Consider the following 26,960-nt stretch of genomic DNA (forward strand, 5'->3'; position numbering starts at 1 on the left):
GCCAAGATGGATGCTAGCGAGAGGGATTCTGGGAAGTGGACTGACATGTGGTGTCTCCTTTTGACCTTTCCTGAACTCTTCCGGTTGGTGGTGGCTTATTAGTTCCGTATTCCTTATCAGGATCTCCTGTCATAAAACAACTCATGCAAATTGTTACTATCCTGCCTGGCCAGGGTGGGCATTTTCAATCAGTGTGCTTCCCCTAACAATACTATCAACTCCTACAGGTGAAGGGCTCAGTCCTGCAAGACTGTCCCAACCCCACTTCAGATGATAATCACAAGTCCAGGTTGTTCCCTGTGCTTCTGACTGATGAACTATACACAACTCCCTCCCCACTCAGAATCAATTAATTTGCTATGGCAGCTCAGAGAATTCAAGAAAACAGTTCACTTACTGTTGACCAGTGGATTGTAAAAAGATATGATAAAGGCTACGATGAACATCCAGAAGGGAGGAATGTGTAGGGCCAGATATATGGGGGCTTCCCTGCCCTCTCTAGGTGTGCCCTTCCCTGGCACCACCATGCATTCACCGACGTAGAAGTATCTCAGAACCTGGTCCTTTGGGGATTTTTGTGGAGGTTTCATCACGTAGGCATGATTGATCATCAACCCATTTCCAGCCCTCTTCCTTCTCTGGAGAATGAAGGAGTGTGGCTGAAAATTCCAAGTTTCTGACTGTGGCTTGATCTTTCTGGTGACCAGGCCCCATGCAGGAGCCCACCCAGGGCCACCTGACTAGAACAAAAGACACTGCTGTTACCCAGGAAATTCCAAAGGATTTAGGAACCAGGGATTTAAAAAAAGATGCTCCTCCCAGTGCTCTTATCATTTAGCAAATGTCAATGGTTTTAGAAGCTCTGTGCCAGGAACCACAGACAGAGACCAAAGATGAAAGATGAAAAAAGATAATGCATGTAGAGTGCTTTGTCTAGGACCTGGCATATAGAGGGTAGGGGATGTAGCTCAGTGGTAGAGCACATGCTTTGCATGTATGAGGCCCCGGGTTCAATTCCTGGCATCTCCACATTTTTGGGCTTCCCTTGTGACTCAGCTGGTAAAGAATCTGTCTGCAATGAGGGATACCTGGGTTCAATCCCTGGGCTGGAAAGATCCCCTGGAGAAGGGAAGGTCTACCCACTCCAGTTTTCTGGCCTGGAATATTCCACAGTCCATGGGGTCGCAAGGAGTTGGACACTACTGAACAACTTTCCCTTTGAAACTTCCCTCGTAGCTTAGTCGGTAAAGCATCTGCCTGCAATGTGGGAGACTTGAGTTCAGTTCTTGGGTCAGGAAGTTCCCCTGGAGAAGGAAATGGCAACCCACTTCAGTATTCCTGCCTGGAGAATTCCATGGACAGAGGAGCCTGACAGGCTACAGTTCATGGATTGGCAAGAGTCGGATATGACTATCTATCTTTCTTTCTGGCATGTAAAAACTGCTCTATAAATGTTAACTCATTATTTTAAGATGCTGTTAGCAGTGGAGAATGAATCTGGTGATGGGATGGAAAGAGTTATGAAGCTAAAGACTAAAAGGTTAAGAATCAAGCAAGAAAGTTTACGTTTAAGAAAGAAAAATAATTTATGTTTTCCAAAGCCTGGCCTATATTCCTATTCACTGCAATAGCTATAGCAGCAATTCACAGAATGTAGTCTGGGGACATCTGAGAATCCCCCAAACCTTTTGAGGGAGTCACTGAGGCCTTTTTTCACTCTCATTTTTTCACCCGCATTCCCTGGCATTTCCTAGAGCCTTGGACTGCAAGTAGATCCAACCAGTCCATTCTGAAGGAGATCAGCCTGGGATTTCTTTGGAAGGACTGCTGCTAAAGCTGAAACTCCAGTACTTTGGCCACCTCATGCAAAGAGTTGACTCATTGGAAAAGACTCTGATGCTGGGAGGGATTGGGGGCAGGAGGAGAAGGGGATGACAGAGGATGAGATGGCTGGATGGCATCACGGACTCAATAGACGTGAGTCTGAGTGAACGCCGGGAGTTGGTGATGGACAGGGAGGCCTGGCGTGCTGCGATTCATGGGGTCACAAAGAGTCGGACATGACTGAGCTACTGAACTGAACTGAACTGAACTATGCACATATGATGTCATACCTGACGAACACAGAAGCAGATATGAGAAATCCAGCTGTCTTTTATTAAGCTAGGCATTAACAATGCTTGCCAAAATTGTAAAACAATGACAGTTCTATCGATTAATTTTTTTGAAAAATATTTATGTCAACACTGTTGTTGTTAAGTCTTTAAGTCGTGTCCGACTCTTTGAGACCCCATGGACTGTAGCACACCAGGCTTCCCTGTCCTTCACTATGTCCAGGAGTTTGCTCAAACTCTTTTCCATTGAGTGGATGATACTATCTAACTATCTCACCCTCTGCCGCCCCTTTCTCCTGTTGCCTTCAATCTTTGCCATTGTCAGGGTCTTTTCCAATGAGTCAGCTCTTTGCCAAAGTATTGGATCAGCTTCAGCATCAGTCCTTGCAATGAATATTCAGGATTCATTTCCTTTAGGATTAACTGGTTTGTTCTCCTTGCAGTCCCAGGTACTCTCAAGAGTCTTCTCCAGTCCCACAATTTGAAAGCATCAATTCTTCGGCACTCAACATACACATTAACTATTATTAATTTAAAATGAATAAATAAAATGGTAAAGATTTCTCCTTTAATATCAGGTACAGTAAACATCAATAAATATAACCCACAAAAAAGCTCAACAAAGCTCGTAAATTCTCATTTGTTAATAGTGGGAAGGGTCCTAAAACCAAAAAGTTGGTCTAGAGGAGCACGTAACATGCCGTGGGGCCAAACAGTTTGGCACTGTAGCAGGTAATCACTGGATTGAAGTGGGCTCTACTTTTATATTCAGAGCTTATTTCATCATTGGCAAGACTTTTAGGAATTTTTTGGGGATCCTGGAATCAGAGTTTCCATAATGTATCATTTCCTTGGCTTCGGAGCAACCCTTCTGATTAGGGCAGAGCTCCGTTAGTTGTAAAAGTCATCGAACCCCTCAGGACAGCGCAAGCAAAGGGGAACATGAAGTCCACTGCTGAGAACTCAGACTGTGACCTCCACTTGTACTCAGTTTCCAGCACAAACTCCCCTTATTTCACGTCCTTTCTTACTTCATTCATCTTGGAATTGCCAATTTCATTTGCAATTAACTGAAAACCACTCAAACTTTTACTTAGAAGTTAGATTACACCTTTGCTTTTTTCTTTTTTAAAATATTTCTATATTTACTTGACTGTGACAGGTCTTAGTTGCAACATGTGAGATCTTTAGTTGAGGCATGTGGGATCAAATTCCCTGACCAGGGATTGAACTTGCCCCACTGCATTGGTGTCTTAGCCACTGGACCCCAGGGAAGTCCTACTTTTGCTTTCTGTTGTCCTTGTTATGTTCCAGAACTCCTGGCATTTCTTTCCAAGATATAAATGGTCATATTTTATACCATGTGACCCCATCCTAACTGGCCACAGCAGACTGAACTGGAATTGGATACTTAATTCAAAGGTAGCCATTCATGGTTTATCTGTAATGTGTGTTTTCTGCTAGACTGATGATGGCTTCCCTGTCCTTTTTTTTTTTTTCAATCATCCAGGAGCATGCTCATACTTTTCTGATGATTAAAATACACACAGACACACACACACACACACACACACACACACACACAAGGGGCTGATTTAAAAGACTGATTCCCAGCCCTCTCGGTCTTGGAGATTCTGATTCAGAGATTTGGATGGGGCTTGTGAATTAGTTTGTCTAATAAGTTTCTAGGTGTGTCTTCTCAGTGAAAAGTGAAAGTGTTAATCACTCAGTCACCTCTGACTCTGCAACCCTATGGACGGTAGTCCACCAGGATCCTCTGTCCATACAATTCTCCAGGCAAGAATATGGAGTGGGTAGCCATTCCCTTCTCTAGGGGATCTTCCCCACCCAGGGACTGAACCCGGCTCTCGAGTACTGCAGGCATATTCTTTACCACCTGAGCTACCAGAGCAGTGTAGAAAGTGATGCCTGTTTTACAAATCCATTGGAATATCCAAGGTATGGGAAAGGACAGAGATTTTCCATCTTCATGACCACACCAGCTCCTTGGGTCCACTGCAGAGATTCTAAGTAGATCTGGTCTGGGGCCCAGGAATCACCATTTTATGCACCCAGGTGTCTGATGTGAACACTCAACTTTGAGAACAGCCAAGAATGAGATAGTTTCACCAGATTATTTTGCTTCTGCAATTCCCTGCCATGAAAGACCGAATGTTTAAATTTTATTTTAATTATTTATTTTTGGCTGTGCTAGGTCTCCGTTGCTTCGAGGGCTTTCTCTTATTGCAGCAAGCAGGGGCTACTCTCTATCTGTGGTTCTTGGGTCTTCTCACCGCAGTGGCTTCTCTTGCTGTGGCCCCCTGGCTCTAGAGCACAGCTTTAGAAGTTGTGGCACACAGGCTTAGTTGCTCCACCACATATGGGACCTTCCCTGACCAGGAATCAAACCCTGTCTCTTCCACTGATAGGTGGGTTTTTGTTGTTGTTGTTTTTTTACCATTGAGCCACCTGGGAAGCCCTGCATTTTTTTTTTTTTAAATGAAAGGTCATATTGGAGTGGATACAGTTTTGGAACAGACCACTATCTCTGCTATGGGGGAAGGTCGAGCAGGATGAGGGGTACAGGGAAACCTAAGGATGGCTCTGCAATATTTAGGGCCTGAGGCTGGAGTAGGGGCGAGGCAGGAGGGGCCTCGACAGAGAAGTTCCATTCCTTCCAGTCCTCCTGACAATTGCTCTGTCCAAACCCCACCAAACACCAGCCCCAACCCTGACACTGATCATGTGCCTGACAATTAGAACCGGTTGGAACAGTTATGCAATGTTGTAAATGCCTCTGTAAACTGCAGCACATACTACCTTGGTGAAGACAGCAAATTACACCCTGGATCTTCCCATCCCTGGAATCTCAATAGTAGCTGCACACAGGCCACCCAGAGGATGTCAGCTCTCAGAGAGTTACTTATCTTTACCATCAGACGATCCTATCACTTATTTTCCAAGAAGGTCCAATTACTCTTCTCCTTTCTGGAAAGAACGTAACCACTTGTACCAGCTTGACTTGGTGTCATATGTATTCTACTTCTCCTACTAGAAAAGGGTTCACTGGTCACCTCTCAAGATTCACAATGAACCTCTGTCTACCACAGGCTCCAAAAGGCAAGCTTTATTTTTCTCGGTAGGAGTCTATCCCCATCTATCAAACTATTGTTGCTGGTTAGTCACTAAGTCATGTCTGACTCTTTGCATAACCCCAGGCTCCTCTCTGTGTGGGATTTCCCAGGCAAGAATACTGGAGTGGGTTGCCATTTCCTCCTCCAGGGGATCTTCCCAACCCAGGGATCAAACCCAGGTCTCCCGAATTGCAGGTGGATTCTTTACTGTCTGAGACACCAAGGAAGCCTTCAGTTCAGTCACTCAGTCGTGTCCGACTCTTTGCGACCCCAGAAATTGCAGCACGCCAGGCCTCTCTGTCCATCACTGACTCCCGGAGTTCACTCAAACTCACCTCCATCGAGTCCGTGATGCCATCCAGCCATCTCATCCTCTGTCATCCCCTTCTCCTCCTGCCCCCAATCCCTCCCAGCATCAGAGTCTTTTCCAATGAGTCAACTCTTCACATGAGGTGGCCAAAGTACTGGAGTTTCAGCTTTAGCATCATTCCTTCCAAAGAAATCCCAGGGTTGATCTCCTTCAGAATGGACTGGTTGGATCTCCTTGCAGTCCAAGGGACTCTCAAGAGTCTTCTCCAACACCACAGTTCAAACACATCAGTTCTTCGGAGCTCAGCCTTCTTCACAGTCCAACTCTCACATTCATACATGACTACTAGAAAAACCATAGCCTTGACTAGACGGACCTTAGTCGGCAAAGTAATGTCTCTGCTTTTGAATATGCTATCTAAGTACCCTTACTTAAAAGTTTCGCTACTGATTGATCTAATGCCTATAATAAATTGCTACTCCTCAACATAAATTAAAAACAAAAATCCTGGGGCTTCCCTGGTGGTGCAGTGGTTTAGAATCTGCTTTGCAATGCAAGGAACACCAGTTTGATTCCTAGTCTGGGAAGATCCCACAGGCCTCGGGGCAACTAAGTCCTGTGTGCCACAATTGCTGAAACTTCAAACCTAGAAACACGACTGAGCGACTGAACTGAACTGAAACTGCTAACAATGTATCATATATTTCCGCTAATTATCCCTGACAAATTCACAAGTATTGTGAGACTGAGTTTGAATCTGAGTATTTTTTAAATATATTTCACTTTTTACTTTGAAACAATTCCAAACTTATAGAGAAGTTGCAAGTAAAAAAGAATTTCTGTATTTCAGATTCCCCAAATGTTAACATTTACCATGTTTGCTTACCGTTCTTTCCTACACTTGTTCCTTAACCATTTGCGACTGAGTTGTAGATTTAATGTCCCTTTCGCTCTAAAGATTTTTGTATGTACTTCCTAAAAACAAGGATAGTTGAGGACTTCCCTGGTCATCCAGGAGTTAAGAATCTATATTCCCATGCAGGGGACATGGGTTCAGACCCTGTCTAGAGAACTAAAGTCCCACAAGCTGTGCAGGGCAGCCAAAAAATTAAAAATAAAAACAAGGACCTTTTTTTCCCCATAACCACAGTACAATGATCAAAATCAAGTAATTAACTTTGATTCATTGTTGTTGTTGTTGTTGTTCAGTCTCATGTCCAGCTCCTTGTGACACCATGGACTACAGCACATCAGGCTCCCCCGTCCTTCACTATCTCCCAGAGTTTGCTCAGATTCATGCCCATTGAGTGGGTGATGCTATCTAACCGTCTCATCCTCTGCCACTCCCTTCTCCTTTTGCCTTCAGTCTTTTCCAGCATCACAGTCTTTTCCAATGAGTCAGTTCTTTGAATCCGGTGGCCAAAGGACATTACTATATTCTAATCTACAGACTTCATTTAATTGTTGCCCATCCCCTAATGTCCTTTTGACAAGCATCTTGCAGAAATGGGCCTGCTCAACACAAACACCATCCAGGAATCCAGAAAGACAGCCTGGCAGTGAATTCTCCTTCTGCACCAAGGGGTCTGGATGGTGGACATCTGTGGCTGCCAAAGGTAGTCTTCTTGTGACCAGACAAGAAAGAAGAGTGTCCCAACCTGAACAAGGCTGGACTGTGGATCACTTTGTCAGTAACCCTACCTCTAGACCTCATGCTGGGCCAGCAACATAAGCCCCTATACATTTAAGCCATCATAAGCCCCATCAAGATTTTTGTTATTTATGGCCACAACATTCCTAACTGACGTAATCCTCTAAAAGTGGAAATACCAGATTTTTATACCTACGCATGCACGCACACACAGACACATTCAAACTGCTCTTAAAAGAAATTTAATGAATGAATTATGTCATATGTGAGTGCACCTGTTTCCCCTCAGCATTTCTAATATATTTTATCACTTCAGTTTATTTGGATGACTGTAATAGGCATAACATCTTGCTTTACAACAAATCTCACAGGATCACAGGATTTTAGTTAGAGGAAACCTGATTATCTCATCTAAACCCCTTCACAGTATGTACAATTTTAAGAAATGTGTTTATAAGTAACAGAAGTTGTCACAAAAGGGGAAAGGGTGATTTAACAGCAAGGAGAAGAAGCAGGTCAGCTCAGGTAAAAAGGATTTCAGTTATGTTGGGACTTCCTGACATTCCAGTGGATAATTCTCCATTTTTCAACGCAAGGGTGCAGGTTTGATCCCTCATCTGGAAATTAAGATCCCACATGCTATGCATGAGACCAAAGATTCTTTTCAAAAAATTGTTTAAAAATATATTTACATTGATAGAGTTTTATTATGTTATTATATTAATATAGTGTGGTGGAGAGAATCAGATTCTTCAATAGCAGACTCAACCAATTTTATTGCCAGCTCTGCTGCTTGCTAAGGGTATAACTATGAGCTAACAATTTGTCCTTTCTTTCCCTTAATGTCTTCATCCATAAAATGGGAATGATATGAGTGATTGATAGCCTCCTAAAGTTGTCTGAGAATTAAATGAATTAAGATGTATAAACATTTAGAACATGCTGTTGCTGCTGCTAAGTCGCTTCAGTCATGTCTGACTCTGTGTGACCCCATAAACGGCAGCTCACCAGGCTCCTTCATCCATGGGATTTTCCAGGCAAGAGTACTGGAGTGGGTTGCCATTGCCTTCTCCGTAGAACATGGTAGCTATTAATTATTATTATTATTAGTGTGGCATGCTAAGCCATATGCATTGCTTATGTCATAGAAATGAACATGGATTGTTATCCTGGCGTTTATTGGCCTTGCTTGGAGGATCCACTGCAAGAGTTAGTGAACTTTGGGCTCTGTCTTCCACTGGGTCTAATGAGGCCTCAGCCTCCCTACCTTTTCATTGTTGGGAGGAGACTAGACCTCAGATCTTTGTATTTGAGAACCTTTGAACCTGAAACTACAACAAAGGGAGGGCAGTTTATTTGGGGATGTTTTACTCCTGTTGCCATGGAAATTGAACACTGTTCCAACCTTCTGTCCACATCCTCCAGTCTGAGTCACTGCTGCTTAATAGACTTTTAAAGACATCAGTAAATACCCTCAGAAGCATTTGAAAGTCTTAAACCAGGACCTGAGGCTTTCTGCACGGTCCCTCTTGTAATCTACACAGATTTTCCCTCTAGGACTTGTGAAATGTTGCAGCTCTATATTAATAAACAGAATGTCTATATACCTTTATCCACATCTTGAAAGGGAATAGCCTGTGATCCAAGCCTCAGTGTCCAGCTGAGGTGTTCACACCAGAAGCCAACAGAAAAGCATTCTCAGTTATTCAAGGGCCCAGAAGATCTACCACCATTATATCATTTCTGTAAAAACTACTCTAAGGCACACTCAGCAAACTGAGGAATAAAGTAAACTTAGTAAAGAAAAAATTGTGGCACAAAAAGCACCAGTGACGAACATAGACCAGTGAATTAAGGCCAAACAGCGTCACACTAGGTCAAAAAGTAACTGTGCGATAATTATCTGTGCCATTTGGGCAATGGTGCACACTTTATGGATTGAAAGGAAGAAAGTAATAGTGATCCATAGCAACTTAGTAGCTATAGACTTCCAGGAAAACTTCCTAGTCCACTTAGTAAACCTCATCTGCAATTGACAATAAACTAAGTAGTCAAGAATTGTTTGTTTTTGGCTGTGCCATGTGGCATGTGGGATCTCAGTTTCTTATCAGGGATGGAACCCACATCACCTTCATCGAAGTATGGAGTCTTAACAATTGGACCACCAGGGAAGTCCCAGTAATCAAGAATTTAAAGAAGTCAAGGAAGTCAAATCAGTTTCTTAACTTACGTTTACTAAGTTGAAACTAAAAGTCCATCAATTGTAAATAAAATGTTACTTCTATCTTAATGGCTTTGGGTCAGATTACCCATCTTTCCCCACTGTCTCTAAAAATAACACATATGATGGAGAAGAAATTGTACCAAAAGAACTCTGTCCTTCCCACTCCCTAACCTTAGGGGATACCAAATGACATAATGGAAATAGCAAGTCATTCAGGCCAGGTAATCAGTACTGAGTCTACAAATTGTTAGCTGTGTGCACGCTAAGTCGTTTCAGTCTTGTCCAACTCTTTTCAACCCTATGGACTGTAACCTGTCAGGCTCCTCTGTCCATGGAATTCTCCAGGCAGGAATACTGAAGTGGGTGGGTTCCTTAGACAAATCACTTTACTTCTGTTTGCTTCAGCAATTTTTGACTTATTCTTCATTCTTCCTAGGTGGCACTAGTGGTAAAGAATCTGCCTGCCAATGCATGAGACACAAAAGAGGCAGGTTCAATCCCTGGGTCGGGAAGATCCCCTGGAGAAGGAAATGGCAATCCAATCCAATATTCTTGCCTGGGAAATCCTATGGCCAGAGGAGCCGGGCAGGCTACTTACTGCACATGCACACAAACATTCTTCATTCTGCTGCAAAGGGAGATAAAGGAGCTTTCCTGATTCCTCATAGTCTAGATTCTGGGGTGAGAGAGACAATTCTCAATAATCAATACTATCTAAAGTGGTACATTGATTGAACGATCAAAAATAATGAGACAAACTCACACACCAGGAAAGGTTAAAGAAGTGGGATTGACATGGGATAGAACATAGAGAACTGGAATCCTTGCTAACAACGGACACAGCAATTACATTCATGTGTTTGTGGGTTTCTGTAGCTTCCTCAGTGGACTGATGTATGTGTGTGTAATTTGATCTTTATGATATTCTGGGGAATTATTATCTTCATCTTTTCCCAAATGGAGAAATAGAGGTTCAGAGAAATTAAGTGATTTCCTCAAAAATAAATGGCAAGTTAGAAGTGGAGAGGCAGTGACAATAGTGGGGATGGTGGGGGGAAGGACCTATGAAAAGTTGCTCTTCCATAAAAACAGCATGAACACTGGCAACAACTGTCAAAGACAAGTTTTACAGAACTCCGGCAACTGGCCAAAGGGGAGGATTTATTCATAAAAAATGGCTGAATGTCAGTAAACACAGAGAACTTTGTGGAATTTTAACTTGCCTCATTCCTTCCCCTTTTCCCCAGCTCCACAATAGCCTTGAAAACAAATGGCACCACATTCACAGTGAAAACCAGCATCTTGGCAGCCCCTGGAAGGGGAAGAAGGGGGCTGGAACTCCCTAGAAAACCTTTCTCAGGGAATTGTCATTATTTGATATGCCAGGCAGTTCCCTGGAAAACTTTGTTCTAAGGACTTGTCTTTATTTGATGTGACTCAGAACAGCTTTTTCCACAGGAACACTTGTCAAAAACAATCGACAGCAGTTATTTAACATCACAGCTGCCTAAGGTAGTACAACAGTTGAGACAAACAAGAAATTGACCAAAAAATTAGAAGGAAAAGCTAGGGAATAAGATATCCATGGGAAGCTTTGAAAAGGTCCAACAGATTTCTAGAAACCTAGAAGGATTCAAATGATAGGGTTGGGCTCATGCTTCAGGAAAGACCTAAATAAATTGAAAGACATCTTATGTTCATAGATTGGACATTTTAATATTGTTAAGATGGCTGCTGCTGCTGCTGCTAAGTCACTTCAGTCGTGTCCGACTCTGTGCAACCCCAGAGATGGCAGCCCACCAGGCTCCCCCGTCCCTGGGATTCTCCAGGCAAGAACACTGGAGTGGGTTGCCATTTCCTCCTCCAATGCATGAAAGTGAAAAGTGAAAGTGAAGTCGCTCAGTCATGTCTGACTCTTTGCGACCCCATGGACTGCAGCCTACCAGGCTCCTCCACCCATGGGACTTTCCAGGCAAGAGTACTGGAGTGGGGTGCCATTGTTAAGATGGCAATACTCTCCAAATCGATCAACAGATAATGCCTATTGAAATCCCACATGCCTTTTTTTTAAGGTTTTGTTTATTTGCTTTTATTTTATTTTTGGCTTTGAAGAGTCTTTATTGCTGCGTGTGGGCTTTCTCTAGTCACAGCAAGTGGGAGCTACTCTCCAGTTTGGGTTGCTTGGGCTTCTCGTTAGGGTGGCTTCTCTTTGTTGTGGAGCATTAGGCTGTAAGGTGCACGGGCTTCAGTAGTTGCAGCTCACAGACTCTGGAGCACTGGCTCAGTAGTTGCGGAGCACAGGCTTAGTTGCCTTGTTGATTGTAGGATCTTCCCAGAGCACAGATTGAACCCTTGTCTCCTGCACTGGCAGGTAGATTCTTACCCACTGGACCACCAGGGAAGTTCTCCCTATCCCATGAGCCTTTTTTTTTCTTTGCAGAAATTTACAAACTTCCTAAAATTCATATGGAAATTCCAGGGACCCAGAATAGTCAAACATTCTTGCAAAAGAACAAAGTTAGAAACACACTTTCTAATTTTGAAAGTTATTGTAAAGCTCTAGTAATCTATTCAGTGAGGTATTAGTGTAAAGATAGATGTATAGATCAATGGAACTGAATCTCGAATCTAGAAATCAATTATTACATTTCTGGTCAGCTGATTTCCACAAGGGTGCCAAGACAATTCAATGGAGAAAAGAATAGTACTGGGACAACTGAATATTCATGTGCAAAAGAATGAAGTTGGAACCCTATTTACATTAGTCAGGATTCTGCAGAGAAAAGAACCAATAGGATATACACAGATGTATAGAAAGAGACTCATTATGAAGGATTGGCTCACAAGATTGTGGAGGCCCAGGGAAACCAGTGCTGCAGTTCTAGTCCAAACCTAAAGGACTAAGAACCAGGAAAGCTAATGTTGTAAGAATCCAAAGGTCTGAGAGCTGCAGGGGCTGATAGTATAAATCCAATCTGACTTCAAAGGTCCAAGAACTAGGAGTGCCAATGTCCAAGGGCATGAAAATATGGACGTGCCTGCTTGAACAGAAGAGTAAATTTGCCCTTTCCCTTTTTTTGTTGTTCTATTCAGGGCCTCAGTGGATTGAAAGATGCTCATCTGCTTTGGTGAGGGAGATCTTCTTTCCTCAGTATATCAGTTGAAATGCTAATCTCTTCTGGATAAACCCTGACATATCCACCCAGATAGGTTGTACCAGCCATCTAGGCATCCCTTAGCCCATAAAATTGACACATAAAATTCACCATCACGTCATATACAAAAGTTAACTCAATATCAGTCAAAGACCTAAATGTAAGATCTAAACTATAAACCTCTTAGAAGAAAACATAGGAGTAAACCTTCATGAGCAATGGCTTCTTTTTTTTCCTGGCCATGCCATGCGGCTTGTGGGACCTTAATTCCCTGACAAGGGATTGAACTTGGGTCCCCAGAAATGGAAGTGTGGAGTCCTAATCACTGGACTGCCAGAGAATTCCTAGCAATGGTTTCTTAAATACAATATTAAAAGTTTAGCAACCAAAGAATTTGCACTTTGTCTAAACTTAGAACATTTTTGTTTCAAATGATATTATTAAGAAGTGAAAGATAACAACAGAATGGGAAAAAATATTTGGAACTTATATATCTGATAAGAAACTACTACCTAGAATATACCCCATAGACTGTAGCCTGCCAGGCTCCTCTGTCCATGGGATTCTCCAGGCAAGAATACTTGTGTGGGTTGCCATGGCCTCCTCCAAGATATCTTCCCAACCCAGGGATCGAACTTGAGTGTCTTGTGTCTCCTGCATTAGCAGGCAGGTTCTTTACCACTATAATTCTCCACACTTCTAATTATTATACAGTGCCTGAGGAATGTAAAGCAAAGTTTTTCTTCAAACTTCAGTGAGCATAGTAATCACCAGAGCCTTTGACCAGGCCCCAAAGATTTGCCTTTGTTAAATCTGGGGTGGAGTTCAGGCATCCATCATTTTTATCTAACAAGCAATGTAATGATGCAGATGAGCCATAGACCACACGTGAGAAAACCTGCTTTCCATCATCTTCCAAGGTCTTGACTTATTTCTAATTCAGAAGTGGCCAGCTGTAATGAGCTCTGCTATGAAAGATGAATTCTGAAAAATTCACCAAACTGTAATTTGGGGACATCAGCGACCCCAAACTGGAAGGTTATTTTTTTATAATTAATTAATTTTTTTATTTTTGACTGAATTGGGTCTTCGTTCAGCACTGGGCATTCTGGATCTTTGTTATGTCATGCAGGACACTTCACTGTGGCCAAGAGGCCTTCTCTCTAACTGTAGCACAAGGGGTTCGGAGGGAGTGCATGGTCTCAGTAGTTGCAGTGGGCAGATTTAGTTGCCCTGCAACATGTGGAATCTTAGTTGATCAAGGTTAATCAACGATACAACCCTCATCCCCTGCATTGGAAGCAAGAAGTTTTAATCACTGGACCACCAGGGACATCCCCAAATTGGAATTTTTACAGAGCACCTCACCTTAGTTTGCTGTCCCTTGGACTGCAAGGAGATCCAATCAGTCAATCCTAAAGGAAATCAGTACTGAATATTCAATGGAAGGACAGATGCTGAAGCTGAAACTCCAAAACTTTGGCCACCTGATGTGAAGAACCAACTCACTGGAAAAGGCCTTGATGCTGGGAAAGATTGAAGGCAGGAGGAGAAGGGGACAACAGAGGATGAGATGGTTGCACGGCATCACTGACTCAATGGATATGAATATGAGTAAGCTCCGGGAGTTGGTGATGGACAGGGAGGCCTGGCGTGCTGCAGTCCAAGGGGTTGCAAAGAGTCGGACACGACTGAGCTACTGAACTGAACTTAACTGAGGGAAAAATAGAGAAAATGCCTATGTTTCAATTCAGACAAATGCCTTGTGTCTTGTCATCTTGTGACAATACAATAGGTGAGCAGTCACTTATCATTTCTAAACTGGCTCCTTTGATAAATTTAACATTAAAAAAAAAAAACAAGCTAAAGAACTACTTAAAACCCTCTTTCCTAATTCTGAGAAATTTTGCTATTCAGTTACTGTTTAGACTTAGACTTTGGATAAGCAATGATAACATCTCATCCGCACTTCAGTGTAATTTTATCATCTTTAAACTTGGACAGTGCAGTGAGAATCTGGCTGTCTGGCAGGGACTCCTCTCTCCCAGAGATGCCCTAGAGGTGAGAAAGAGGGACATCCAAATATTCCATCTGATCACAACCCCGGCCCTTGCCAAGTACATGTCCAGCTGCTTGGAGTCGGTGATGAAAGGAAAAGGAAATCTGTGCTGGAAGCTCTCACCTAATTCTAAAGGGAATTTCACTGCCTTTGTAGCCAGCCCGGAGTTCTACTTCTCCAGCAGACATGTGATTCAAGTGCAAGTGTTAGACCCACAAAGAAGAGCTTGTAAGGGGAAAAAAAAAAGGCTTCAGCAAAATCTGTTTACTGCAGTTAACTGTTAAATCTGTTAACTGCTCTTTGTTGTTGGTTTGTTTTGTTTTTGGCTGCACTGGGTCCTAATTGTGGGATTTTTAAAAAATCTTATTTGAGGTATGTGGGATCTTTAGTTGCAGTATGTGGGATCTAGTTCCTTGACAAGGATGGAACCCAAGCCCCCTGCATTGAGAGCATGGAGTCTTAGCCACTGGATCACCAGGGAAAGTCTCATCCTTTTTGCTGTTCTTGATATATATATATATTTTTTAACCACAAGCTATAGCACTGGCCCACGCATGCAGGTCCACCTCTTTCCAGCCCCAGACAGTATCTCTACAAAGATGGTGGGGTGGGGGAATCATTAGAGAGGAGGTGGTGGGCAACAGGCTACAGGGAATTCCGGGTCCTTTGAAAACCGATACCAGAGGGGACAGAGGCTCAAGATACATTTTTAAAACTCAAATGGCTTCTGGGATATACCTGTTGGATGGCACTTGCACCTTTATTTACCTGGCCAGGAGACATTCAGCCTCTGGCTATCCTTGGCCAGACCTGTCCCCTTCCCAGTTGTGGAGAACCCAGATTCTGCCTAGTAACAGGCCATTTGAGATTCCCATTGGTGGGAACCAATTTTAGTTAATAAAAACAACCTCCCTTATTACATTGCAAGATTAACTATTGGTGAGCAGCTAGGATAGATGTGGTTCCAAAACAGGGATAATCAGTTATAGTTTTAAATTTCTGGTTTGAAATAAATTAAACTTAGAGAAAAGCTGCAAGAACTGTATAAAGAACTATTTACCCTTTACTCCTATTCCATGTTAAGGTTTTACCATCTTTGCTCTGTACTTTTTCTTTTTTTTGACTAATGAGCTTTTTAAGAACAGCTTTAGATTTACAGGAAAATTCAGCAGATAGCATATAGAGTTAAAATATCCCCCAGCATAGTTTTCCATATTACGTAGGTATAGTACATTTATTATAATTAATGAACCAACATTGATTCATTATATGCAGTCTATAGTTTACTCAGATTTCTGTAGTTTTTACTTCCTTGCTTATGTCACTTTAATTTGACTCAATCCTTTTGAAGTTCAAAGTGGTAAATGTAAATGTAAGCTATTAAATTGCACCTGGGAAAATAGCCAAGAAATGAAAGGACCTCACAATTCTTTTCAAAAAGATATATCAGTACTATTATAGTGAGAAATGATCCGCATGTCAAAAAGTAGAGAAATAGCTAAGCAAACTATTATATATTAACATAGTGATATACCTCCTGGCCATTAAAAATGTAAGCTAGCAAAATTGTTTTAATATATGAAGTATGCTCTTAATGAAAATAGTGGAAGAAAAGATAAAATATGCATGCTAGTTAGCATTAGTCAGTTAAAAGTAAATTAAAAGTAAAAGTAATTGATGGGATTGAAAATGATTAGAACTTATTACTCCCTAGAGTATATCTTTTGTAACTATGTTTGAATTGTTTTTTATTATTATTAATAGAAAATAAAAAACTAACAGCAAATTTCATCTTCAGGAAATTCTTTAAGTAAAAGATGGCTACAATCAGAAAAAAAAAAAGCCTTTGGTATAACTATATTCCCTTCTCCATTCTTATGTTGAATGATAAAGTCATTCTAAAATATTCTCCCTAGCTATCAAAAACAAAACAAAACAAAACAAAACCATACCAGTGATACTGGTAGATCTAGCCCACTTTAAGTAACAATCAAGCGTAGTATTGATAAATGTTCTTTAGTCATATCTGGCTCACACCTGTCTCATGTCTCCACTACCCCACAAGCAAACAGAACAATCACAGGTTTGAGATGGGCAGTAACAGGAGTACCTTCTTGTTTTCCTGCCATGAACAGGAGCAGGCAACCAGTTTCCTGGAGGAGGGCCCTCCTGCCTAAAAAGTCATGCACCCAGAACACTGGGCCAAAAGAAAAAAAAAAAAAAATCTGCTGAAAAACAAAAGAAAATCATTGCTTCAAGTCAAATGAATGCAAAGAATGATTTTTAGAATAATTTAAAACTTAATACCTTTAGGATCTAGTCCTATATGGTAAAAGAAATGACACCGAAGCAAAATCTGGTCTACAGATGAATTCTGAACTGCCCCACTTTCAGCCATTTAAAGATCTAAACTTTGACCTTGCACTCAGTATATAATACCCAATTCAAATGGAAAAATAATAACATATTAAGCAATAAAATAGGCTGGAAATTTCTATGCACAGTATAGCTTCATTTTTGTTATAAATTCTGGAAAGATACACACCAAAATATCATCAGTGATTACCCTAAGGTAGTAAAATAGGGTAAGTTTTGGTTTTCTTATTCTCTTCTCTTTATCTGTGTTATCTGATTTTTTTTTTTTACAATAAACATGTATTGTTTATATGATTTTAAAATTCTTTGAAAATATGAAAATAGATGTAAAATTTATCAAACCCAACCTTTTATCAACTGACTTTAGTTCTGTGTATTTAAATGCAAAGATAATTGATATTTATAGTAATAATCACAAAGCATTATGGATCTTGTATGGCTTTTTGAAACCATAAATTAGTTTGTGTTCAGTTTTAGTGCTGAGTGTATTTAATTGTAGTTCAATTTTCTTAAACTATTAATTATGTGAAGTACATGTGAGAAATTCTTACGAAATAGCATAATTTATTATTCAAAGCAATCCATTTCCCATACCTACCAGATAATGGGAGTATTATGGTACCTTGCCACATCACAAAATATAACAACGTCTGTAAACTTCCTATTGTGGTTTTGTTTTGTTTTTTAAGGAACACCAACAGTTCATTACTGCAAATCCAATTCCCATTATAAGCCAGTATCTGGATGCTGTGGCTTTAAATTTATAAAGAATTAGGATTTTCTCTTCTTAACTCATAGAAAATAAAGACATAAGGAATTTTGAACCTGAGGAAATATGTCCAAAGTGGAATTCGAGTCAGATGCTTACCACAATAAAGAGTAAACATTAATTCTGGTAGAATAAAAACAGTCCTGTGCCCACGATCCGAGATTGCCAGGTAATACGAGTCCCACCTGTTCTCTCACTCTGCTTTTCCAGGTGGTCTTAAAGAAGCTTTTAGCAGGAAAGCACCTGGACCCAAAAGACCGCAGAACGTGTACGGTGACACACACATAAGGGACATACAGTTGTGGTGAGGTGGCACCCAATGCAACTTCTGTCTGTGTCCTGCGTTTAGAGAACTAATCCTTTTCTCAGAGAGGCACAGATCACTCCCAGGATTAGGAGTTTTCACGGTCACTTGGTCAGCTGCTTCATGCAGATGCCTTCCTTTATTAAGAATCTTGGATACATCTCAAATAAAAACACTAAATCTTATGGCATAAGAATATAAACTGAATTGGTTTTATTTAAATAAAGTTCTGTCAGAGTAACAATTATGGTTTCAGAAAGTGCAATGGCATTAAAATGCCTACTAATAGCTGCTGGATTTGGGAATATTCACTCTTCCCTCGTAGCTCAGTTGGTAAAGAATCCACCTGCAATGCAGGAGATCCCGGTTCAATTCCTGGGTTGGGAAGATCTGCTGGAGAAGGAATAGGCTACCCACTGCAGTATTCTGGCCTGGAGAATTTCATGGACTGTATAGAGTGTTGCAAAGAGTCAGACCCGACTGAGCAATTTTCATTGTCACTTCACTCTTAAAAGGAGAAATGGAACACATGGGAGAATCAGACCCTCTGAAAACAGAATTCTGGCTTTGACGCCAACATGTAACTTCAAAAATATCTTTCTCCTTATTTGTCCTGTCATTTTCTTGTTTGAAGCATAACTTACATACAGTAATGCCTTAAAAAAAAAAAGTCTTAAAAGTAGAAAAGAGGAGGCCAACTTGGGAGCTAAGAATCAAGAAGTGCTAGAGTAAAGAGGAAGAATATTTCAATACGTCAATAATTTTTAATTCAAATCAGTGAGACTTCATCTTGACCAAGTTAGTGGAATTTTGGTAAAGTTTACTGCATGGTTGAATTTAGATATTTCAGATTTCCTGAGTGATGGTAGCTTTACATAGACACACACTTGACTCCCCATAAGCCTTACCCCTTCAGACCTCTGCCTGGGTTTCTATTCCAGACTAAACCAGAGCTGCTAATTTGACTGGTGCTAATAATAGTTTACATGACTTCAATTAAAACCAAATTTTGTTTAATGACATACCATAATAGCTCATGATTGTTACACAGGAGAGATAATTGAAAAGTCTTTTTCATTTCAAATGAGACATAAAAGCTCTTTTTGTATCTGAAACAAGGAAAAGTGTTTGGTTTTATCAGCAAATCTTATTCTTGTAGCACCTTTTTAATCAACTAGAGAATTCTTTGTCTTCAGCATAGATGGAAAATTTAAGTGAACTGTATATTTTGAATGGTGTTTAAAATAATAATAGCTAACATTTACTGAGGATTTACTATGTACCAGATACTTTCTCAAGACTTTGTGTTCATTCACTTGATCTTTAAATTAAAAAAAAAAAAAAATCTTAAAAATGAGAAAACCAAGAAGTTGAAGGCTGTCCATGCCAGAACAGGAACCCAGGTACCCACGACCCTAAATACTACACAGTCCACTGATTCATGACACATTTTTAATTATTTGTTTGATGTCAGCGAACTCAAGCACACACACTCATACTGCTGTGCTATAACAGCCTCTACAGAGATCGCATTCATACTCTTAGGTCAGTGCCAACTTGAACCTAGACCATCTTCACAGTAGTGAAGAGGTCTGCTGCAAGGAGACCCAACCAGTCCATTCTGAAGGAGATCAGCCCTGGGTGTTCTTTGGAAGGACTGATGCTGAAGCTGAAACTCCAGTACTTTGGCCACCTCATGCGAAGAGCTGACTCATTGGAAAAGACTGATGCTGGGAGGGATTGGGGGCAGGAGGAGAAGGGGACGACCGAGGATGAGATGGCTGGATGGCATCACGGACTCGATGGACGTGAGTCTGAGTGAACTCTGGGAGATGGTGATGGACAGGAAGGCCTGGCGTGCTGCGATTCATGGGGTCGCAAAGAGTCGGACACGACTGAGTGACTGAACTTAACTGAACTGAACTGAATCACTGAACTAGGACATTGGGATGAGAGGAAATGGAGAGATCCTTTTGGAGCTTACTTAATTTTTTCTGATTTTAATCAACCAAGGCAGCCCCTCCAACTAAAATTTTCTTTCCTCATCTTAGACATTCAAACTCACTCACCTCATCCAGCTGATGGAGTCAACAATCCTATTTCCAATATGAAACTAGGACACTACAATAGCTTAACTGATCTCTGCCTCTAATTTGTCTCCCTGGCTGCAGCAAGAGGAATCTTTTTTTTTTACCCCAGTCTTTATGTGTCTACGTTAACTGTCAGTGGCTCCTCATTCCCTGGGTCAGTAGTTCTCAAACGTATACAGGAATTTATTGTGGTAATGGTTGTGCAACTCTATGAACATACCTGAAACCACTGAACTGTATACTTTAAATAGGCGAATTATATGGTATGTGAACTATTAAATATAGATCAAAGTTGTTACTTTAAAAAATGCATTAAGAAAATAAAATCCTCTGGAAGTCATGGCATGCTGTGTGGAACATTCTGAAATGTTAAATCAAAAGCAGTTTTGCTAGCAGAAAATAACAATATCACAGTATAGTAGATATTAGATATAAAATTAAAACTCACCACTTTACAACTTTATCTACAAAAAAGCAAGTGGTTGAGCTAAGATTATCACGTTTCTAATGTTTGCCTCTAATAATAAATTTTTATTTCTTAAATTATTTTATTGCCTCCCCCTATTTGCCAGCAAAGCAGCATTAACATCAAAGGCAAGGAAAATCTGAAAGGGAAACTTCAAAATTGAGTATATCCTATACAGTACTTCAATTTATATGTCTACTTATTTGCTTTCAAATTAAGACATTAGGAATGTCTCCATACTTGTATTACACTAAGGTACACTAAGGTTTTCTGGAGGAGATTGGACAATCCTTGGCTTTCTGGAAAATGCCTATTTTTCTTTTTATCTTTAATAGGCTTTTTTTTTTTTTTTTAAGAAGTATTTACTTATTTGGGTGCTCCAGGTCTTAGTTGTGGCATGTGGAGTCTAGTTCCCATCCAGGGATCTAACCTGGGCCCCCTGCATTGGGAACATGGAGTCTCAGCCACTGAACTATCAGGGAAGTCTCTAAAATGACTATTTGTCTTGACATATAAAATCGGGGAAGCCTGATGGCTCAGTGAATAAAGAATCTGCCTGCAATGCAGGAGACCTGGGTTCAATCCCTGGGTTGGGAAGATCCCCTGGAGGAGGAAATGGAAACCCACTCCAGTATTCATGCCTGAAAAATTCCATAGACAGAGAGGAGTCTGGTGGGCTGCAGTCCAAAGGGTCACAGACTGGGACACGACCGAGCGACTAAGCACACACACACACATACACACACCATAAAAGATCTTTTCCAAGTTGACCTTAAATTCCCTTTCCATCCTCACCTTATTCCACACCACCTCAGGCTGCCACACCACAGATGCCACATACCCCGCACAGTCATGAGCAGCTAAGTGTCCTCCAAATACATCCCTAAGCTTTGCCTTCATGAAGGCATCAACCTCTGAGCTGTACTCTGAAACACACAATATCTCCAGGAAAGGAGCAAAAGGGATTCTAAGCTGAAAGAATTCAGCACCAGGACAGAAATTTTGAGGGTAAGAGCATTCGCACTCTGGTAGTTTGGCGAGGCCTCAGTGTGGGGTGCGTGGAAGGGAGAGGCTCGGAGGAGATTGGCCCGGGCAGTCCACCTAGTCTGTGCTTTACGACATGAGCAAAAGAGTGACTCCAACAGGTCTGTGCTTCGCTCTCAAAACCCTCTTCTGCCCCACATTCTTCCCAAATACATGTTAGCCACGTTGGAAAGTCGATCAGAGTCAGAGGTGTGATAGTGGACAGAGGGACCTGATGGATCCTCCTAAGAATGAACCTGGGACTGTGTTCTAACCATTGAGCAATCAGTCAATGCTGTGCTATGAAATCACACGTGGCAGCCAGTCAAGAATGTGGTAGAACCAACACAGCTGGTTTCTGTGGAAAGCCAAGATCATTCACCTAAAGATGCCTGGCCTTCCAGCAGCCCGCCCTGATCTTCCTAGCCCAAAGGAGTCTCTCCTCAGAAATCCTCTGGAGCACTTAATTTTGTACTTGAAACACTTAGAAAAAAAAAATTTCTTCTTGCATTGGAGTGGTTTTGTCCTCATTCCTGGTAGTATCTTTTTGTTTTTTCCTTTGTCTCAATTTCAAAAGCTTATACCTAATATAATGCAACTTTAAAAGACACTTTGAGAGAAAGGTATGGTATAAATCAATCAGTAAAAAGTCTTGTTAGATCTTTAAGTTCAAGACGGGAGAAGTTGTGTCCCACTCGCCTTTATAAATCCCAAAGCACTAAGGAAAACATACTTGTTGAATAAATTGACATTGTGATAACAACATGGTAAAGTAAAAACATTTCCTTGACTTTTAAAAGAAGTTGACATTTTTGTGATTTTTTTCCACCCTTGGAGACCACCAGGTTTACTAGAGTATTCACATAAATGTTTATCTTTTATCTTAAAAAATTTCATTTCTTCTAACCATACACCTACCATCTGTGCCTGTAGCTTTCTTGATTTGATTTGCTAAAGTTTCATCCCGAGTATAGGCCTTTTTGGAGAAAAGCAATACTTAGATTTATTTATTCTGCCTGTTTTTTGTTTTCTAATAGAACAGAAAGACATTTATTTCAGCAAAATTATAAAGTAACAAAGAAACAAAAATATTTGACATTCACTGAGACACAATTTTGTAAAGAAGAAAGTTAACAGTAATCAGCATAAGAACAATAAACTACAAATATCTGTTGATATTTTAATGGGGTGGGAAGCCAGAAGAAACACAAAAATACGTTAAAAATACAACATCATTGCCACAGCACATAAAAATATCTCCATAAAAAATTAACTATTTCGATTTGGACACTTAATCTTGCAACTCTCTTTGAACTGACATTCTGAAATCTTGATGTCCTACTGCAGTTTATTAACTAGTCATTATTTTATTCCATGGATCCACAGAGATCAGTCTCATCACAAACAAATAAAAGAGCACTTCCTGTTAGAGACACAGCACTAACTCAAGGCTAATATTTAATCTTAATTGGCAATGAGTTTAGTGCAAATAAAATTATATTTAGCAGCTTAGAGAATTCCTGGTGGGGATGCATTCACCTCACAACCCTTATTGCATCCCCAAAACAAAATCATTTCTCTTTCCATGAGTATGAATATTGGCCATTCAGACCCACTAAAAACTACTAATGCTAATTCTGCCGTTTGTCACAGAAGGAGTTTCCATAAAAGATGGTTTCAGTCACTATGCAAATGAGCCATACAGTTTTTACATTTGGAAAGTTCCCCTTAGTTTTGATTTTTTTTTTAAAGCAGGGCCTGAATGTCATCACAACTGGATCTTACCCAACTGCTTCTCTGAAAAGAGGCATTAATCTTTTCTTGCACTGGCCACCAAAGGTCGCCTTCAAAGGAAAACCTGAGGATAGGGTAGATGAATCTCTTAGTGCAACTTCTACTTCCCAGTAATAATTTTATTGCACCGATTTGAATGCAAAAAAAAAAGAGAGAGAGAGAGAAGAAAGAAGAGGAACCATCTGATTTCAAACCTGGTACTTTTCCTCTCAGCCAAGATTTATTCTCCAAATGAATGGAAGCCAGAGAGCTCCTAGCCAGCGAGAGGATTTTGTTTGAGGCTTGTCAGTTCCCTGAATTGCCTCTCTTCTTGTTAGACATCTGTTCCCTCCCTAGCCAAGGCCTGGGGTGGCTGCTTGGGAGAATGGCGTGGCCACCTGTGCCCAGGTGGCAAAGGAAGGGGAAGAACACCCCGGTTTAGGTACCTTGTCTACATTCACTGTTAGAAAGCTTGGATGACCTTGAAGGCCCAGGATGCGCTGACACAGAATAAAGGGAGGTAAACAGGCAGGCCATCTCACTTGACCTCTCAACCAACTCCTCGGCAATTTTTCCACTCTCCCTGGATTCTCTCACTGAATAGCTCAAGGATGGGGGTGTGGAGGTCATGTTGGAGAGAGGGGCTCCCCTCAGTCACTGTCCTCCTCTCTTTCCCTCAGATTGGGGCATTTCTCATACTGGTTGGCCAGCTTCCATTTGGTGTGCTGACTTTTGAGGAGTGCAGCTAAGGAAGTCTTTCGGGTGACATGTCGAGATACTTCCCGGCTCTTGGCCTTCCTGGTGGGGGAAGAGCTACGAACCAACGAATAGGCGGGGAAAATGGGCTTGCCCCGTGGGGCCTCCAGTAGCTGCCATATTTCCCCAGAGGTATTACTGGTCAGATACTGCCAAGGCTTCTTCCCACTGCTGTCTCGGATGCTTACACGAGATGCCAGCCTTTGCACAAGCAATTTGATGATCCCCTGGTGGCCGTGAATGGCCGCAAGGTGTAGCGGGGTGTACCCACAGCTGGACTTCACATTTACATCAAGAGCAATCCCTGCTTTCTGTGCACTTGAGACCAAGTCCTGAAGGGCCCTGAGAGCACCGTGTTTGGCTATCCAGTGCAAGGCAGTGTACCCGGTCAAGAAGTCTTTGTGCAAAGCCAGCTGGGGGTCCTCCCAGAACAAACTCAACACCCGAATCCAAGAGCCACTGGCCAGCTTCACGATCCATTCATGCTCCCTGGCATCGAGGGGGACAAGGGATGACTTGTGCTCGGAAGATCTGTGGGGGACCGAGGCCACGGGCCTGTCCCCTCCAGGGGCCCACCAGCTGTGTGGATGATCCTGCTCAGCGGCAGCAGCAGCCTTAATGTCTGCATGTCCTACTGTCAATGCAGCATCCACCCTTGGGCTGGACATGGCTCCCACTCTGGAGGGTTTCCTGGGCCGGGGTGGGCGCCGGCTCCTTTTCAGCAAATCCTCCTGAAGGCACTCTTCATCAGAGGAGGACAATTTGGCTCTCCCCGCTCTGGAGCTCCTCCTTAGGGATCTCCTTAGTTTGGGAGCTGGCCAGGATAAAGGTTGGGAGTCGCCTGCAGGACCATCAGCTCCTGTGGAGACCGGCTGAGAGGTGTGAACATCTCCTATATTCCTGAGGCCCTGGGGGCTCCTGGTGGGCCTGGCCTCCTTTGGAGAAGGGGCCCCAGCTGGATTCCTGAGCCTTCTCCCATGTGGGGCTCCCAGGGCCAGACGCTGCCCGTCTTCGGAACCTCCAGGGGACTCTTTGGGGCCGCTGCTGCTCTCCTCACTGCCATGGCTCTCCTGTTCCACGAAGTCCTCCAAATCCTGGAGGGACAGCTGACAACGAATGCTGCGAAAGACTGCCAGCGGAGAATCCCCGGGCCAGACTTCCGAAACAGTGGGAACGACGAGAGACTGAGAAGGAGGAGGGGGTTCCGCGGACGCTGACTCAGATTCCTGGACCCAGGAGCCCTGCTCCGAGGGCAGCCGAGGGAAGTCGTCTGGCAGCACCGACCAGGCTCGGACTGGGCCGTGGTCCCGGGTCTCGGGTACCTGGGGGTGTCTGGCTACCCACTCGCGAGTGCGCTGCTGCTGCTGCTGCAGAGTGGAGTAGTGCACGGAGCCCGGGGTCACCGGCGCGGGCGGATCTCCTGCGGGACTGGGACTGGACAAGACAGCGGGCGGTGCAGCAGCCTCGACGGTGGCAGGAGGCGAGCGGGGCGCGGCAGGCCCTGGCGGGGGCTCCGCGGGCGCATCTTCCCGCTGCGGCCTGAGAGCCCCGCGGTCGTCCTGGGCCGGCTTCTCCGCGGCGCTGGCGGTGGCGGTGGCGGGGTCCGGGAGCCCCCCCAGGCCGTTCTGGAGGCATTCCCAGCAGCAGCGGCCCTGCGTCTCTGCCGCCGCGCATCTGTCTCGGTCCTGAGCAGCCGCCGCCACCGCGGCCGCGGGCACCGGCGACCGATGTCCGGAGCGGCCCCTCGGCCTGCCGCCTCCCCGCGCCGCCTCCCGGGCGCCGCCCGCGGGGAGTCCATTGCAACCTGCGTCCGCGACCCGGGCTGCGGCACCTGCTGGCGCCTCCTCACGCCGGATCCGCCTCCCCGGCTGCGGTTGCAGCGGGTGTTCCCCCCGGCGCGCGGGGAGCGGGGAGCCGGGCGCAGCTCCCCCTGCAGGGGCGGCGGCCGCGGGCGGGTCGCGGGGTCGCCGCAGCCCCTCCTCCTCCCCTACAAGGTCCCGGTACCTCCTCTTGAGCACCACGTACTTGGTGCCGTCGGGGTCCTGGCGCACTGCGGCGACCGAGTTGACGAAACCCTTGAAAAGCTCGCGGCGGCGCTGCTGCTGGCCCGGGGGCGCATCGGGGTCGCGGAGGAAGCTCTTGAAGTGGCTCAGCAAGGCGGCGTTGGTCACCCGGCCCCCGGCCTGGCACAGAAAGTCCAGGAGCGCCTCCTGGCTCAGCTCCCGGGCCATCGCGGCCCCGTCGTCCCCCGGCCCCGAGGTGTCTGCGTCTCGCCCTCCCCGCGCTCTCCCGCGCCGGCGGAAACCCCGGCCTGGAGTGTGTCACCTGCGCCCAGAGTGGCGCCACCCGCCTCCATCAGCCGCGGCCTGCGGGCAGACCCAGAACGTGCCGAGAGGGTGGCGGGCTGCCCCCGGCCACAGGCCCCGCGCGCCGCCCAGGTGGGAGAGGGCGGCTCCCTGGGAGGGCCCTGCGCGCCGCGCGCCGCGAGTCCCCGCGGCGAAAGTTCCCGGGATCGGCCGCAGCCGGCTTCACCTGCGCCCTGGCAACGCCTCCTCCCCGGCTCGGGGGAAGGGCCTGGCCCGCCTCCTCCCGTCCCTCCGCCCTGTGAAGTCTCCCCCACCCCTGCCACCCATCCCAGATGAGTCAGGCGGGTCCGAACCGGGAAGAAAGCGCCATAGGTGAGGTGGCCGGCGACCCGGCGCCGGCCACGAACCGCGCGGCCGGTCACGCAGCCGCTCCCGGCCCGGGCAGGGAAG

General features: G+C 43.8%; 1 protein-coding gene and 1 non-coding gene across 2 annotated transcripts; one reads left to right on the top strand and one right to left on the bottom strand.

The window, feature by feature from the left end:
- The first annotated feature begins 957 nt into the window (after positions 1 to 957).
- On the top strand, positions 958 to 1,029 carry TRNAA-UGC (transfer RNA alanine (anticodon UGC)). The gene has a single exon. It is a non-coding gene; the product is annotated as a tRNA-Ala (tRNA).
- A 23,069-nt stretch (positions 1,030 to 24,098) lies between these two features.
- SOWAHB (sosondowah ankyrin repeat domain family member B) lies at positions 24,099 to 26,435 on the bottom strand. Its single transcript, XM_052642399.1, has one exon. It carries the CDS (start codon positions 26,433 to 26,435, stop codon positions 24,099 to 24,101), a length of 2,337 nt encoding a protein of 778 aa, XP_052498359.1.
- Positions 26,436 to 26,960: the final 525 nt, after the last annotated feature.

This window comes from Budorcas taxicolor, chromosome 6 (assembly GCF_023091745.1).
Source record: "Budorcas taxicolor isolate Tak-1 chromosome 6, Takin1.1, whole genome shotgun sequence".
Taxonomy (NCBI): domain Eukaryota; kingdom Metazoa; phylum Chordata; class Mammalia; order Artiodactyla; family Bovidae; genus Budorcas; species Budorcas taxicolor.

Excerpts from the sequence above, each read along its gene's own strand:
- SOWAHB (XM_052642399.1), bottom strand. The coding sequence starts at position 26,435 with ATGGCCCGGGAGCTGAGCCAGGAGGCGCTCCTGGACTTTCTGTGCCAG.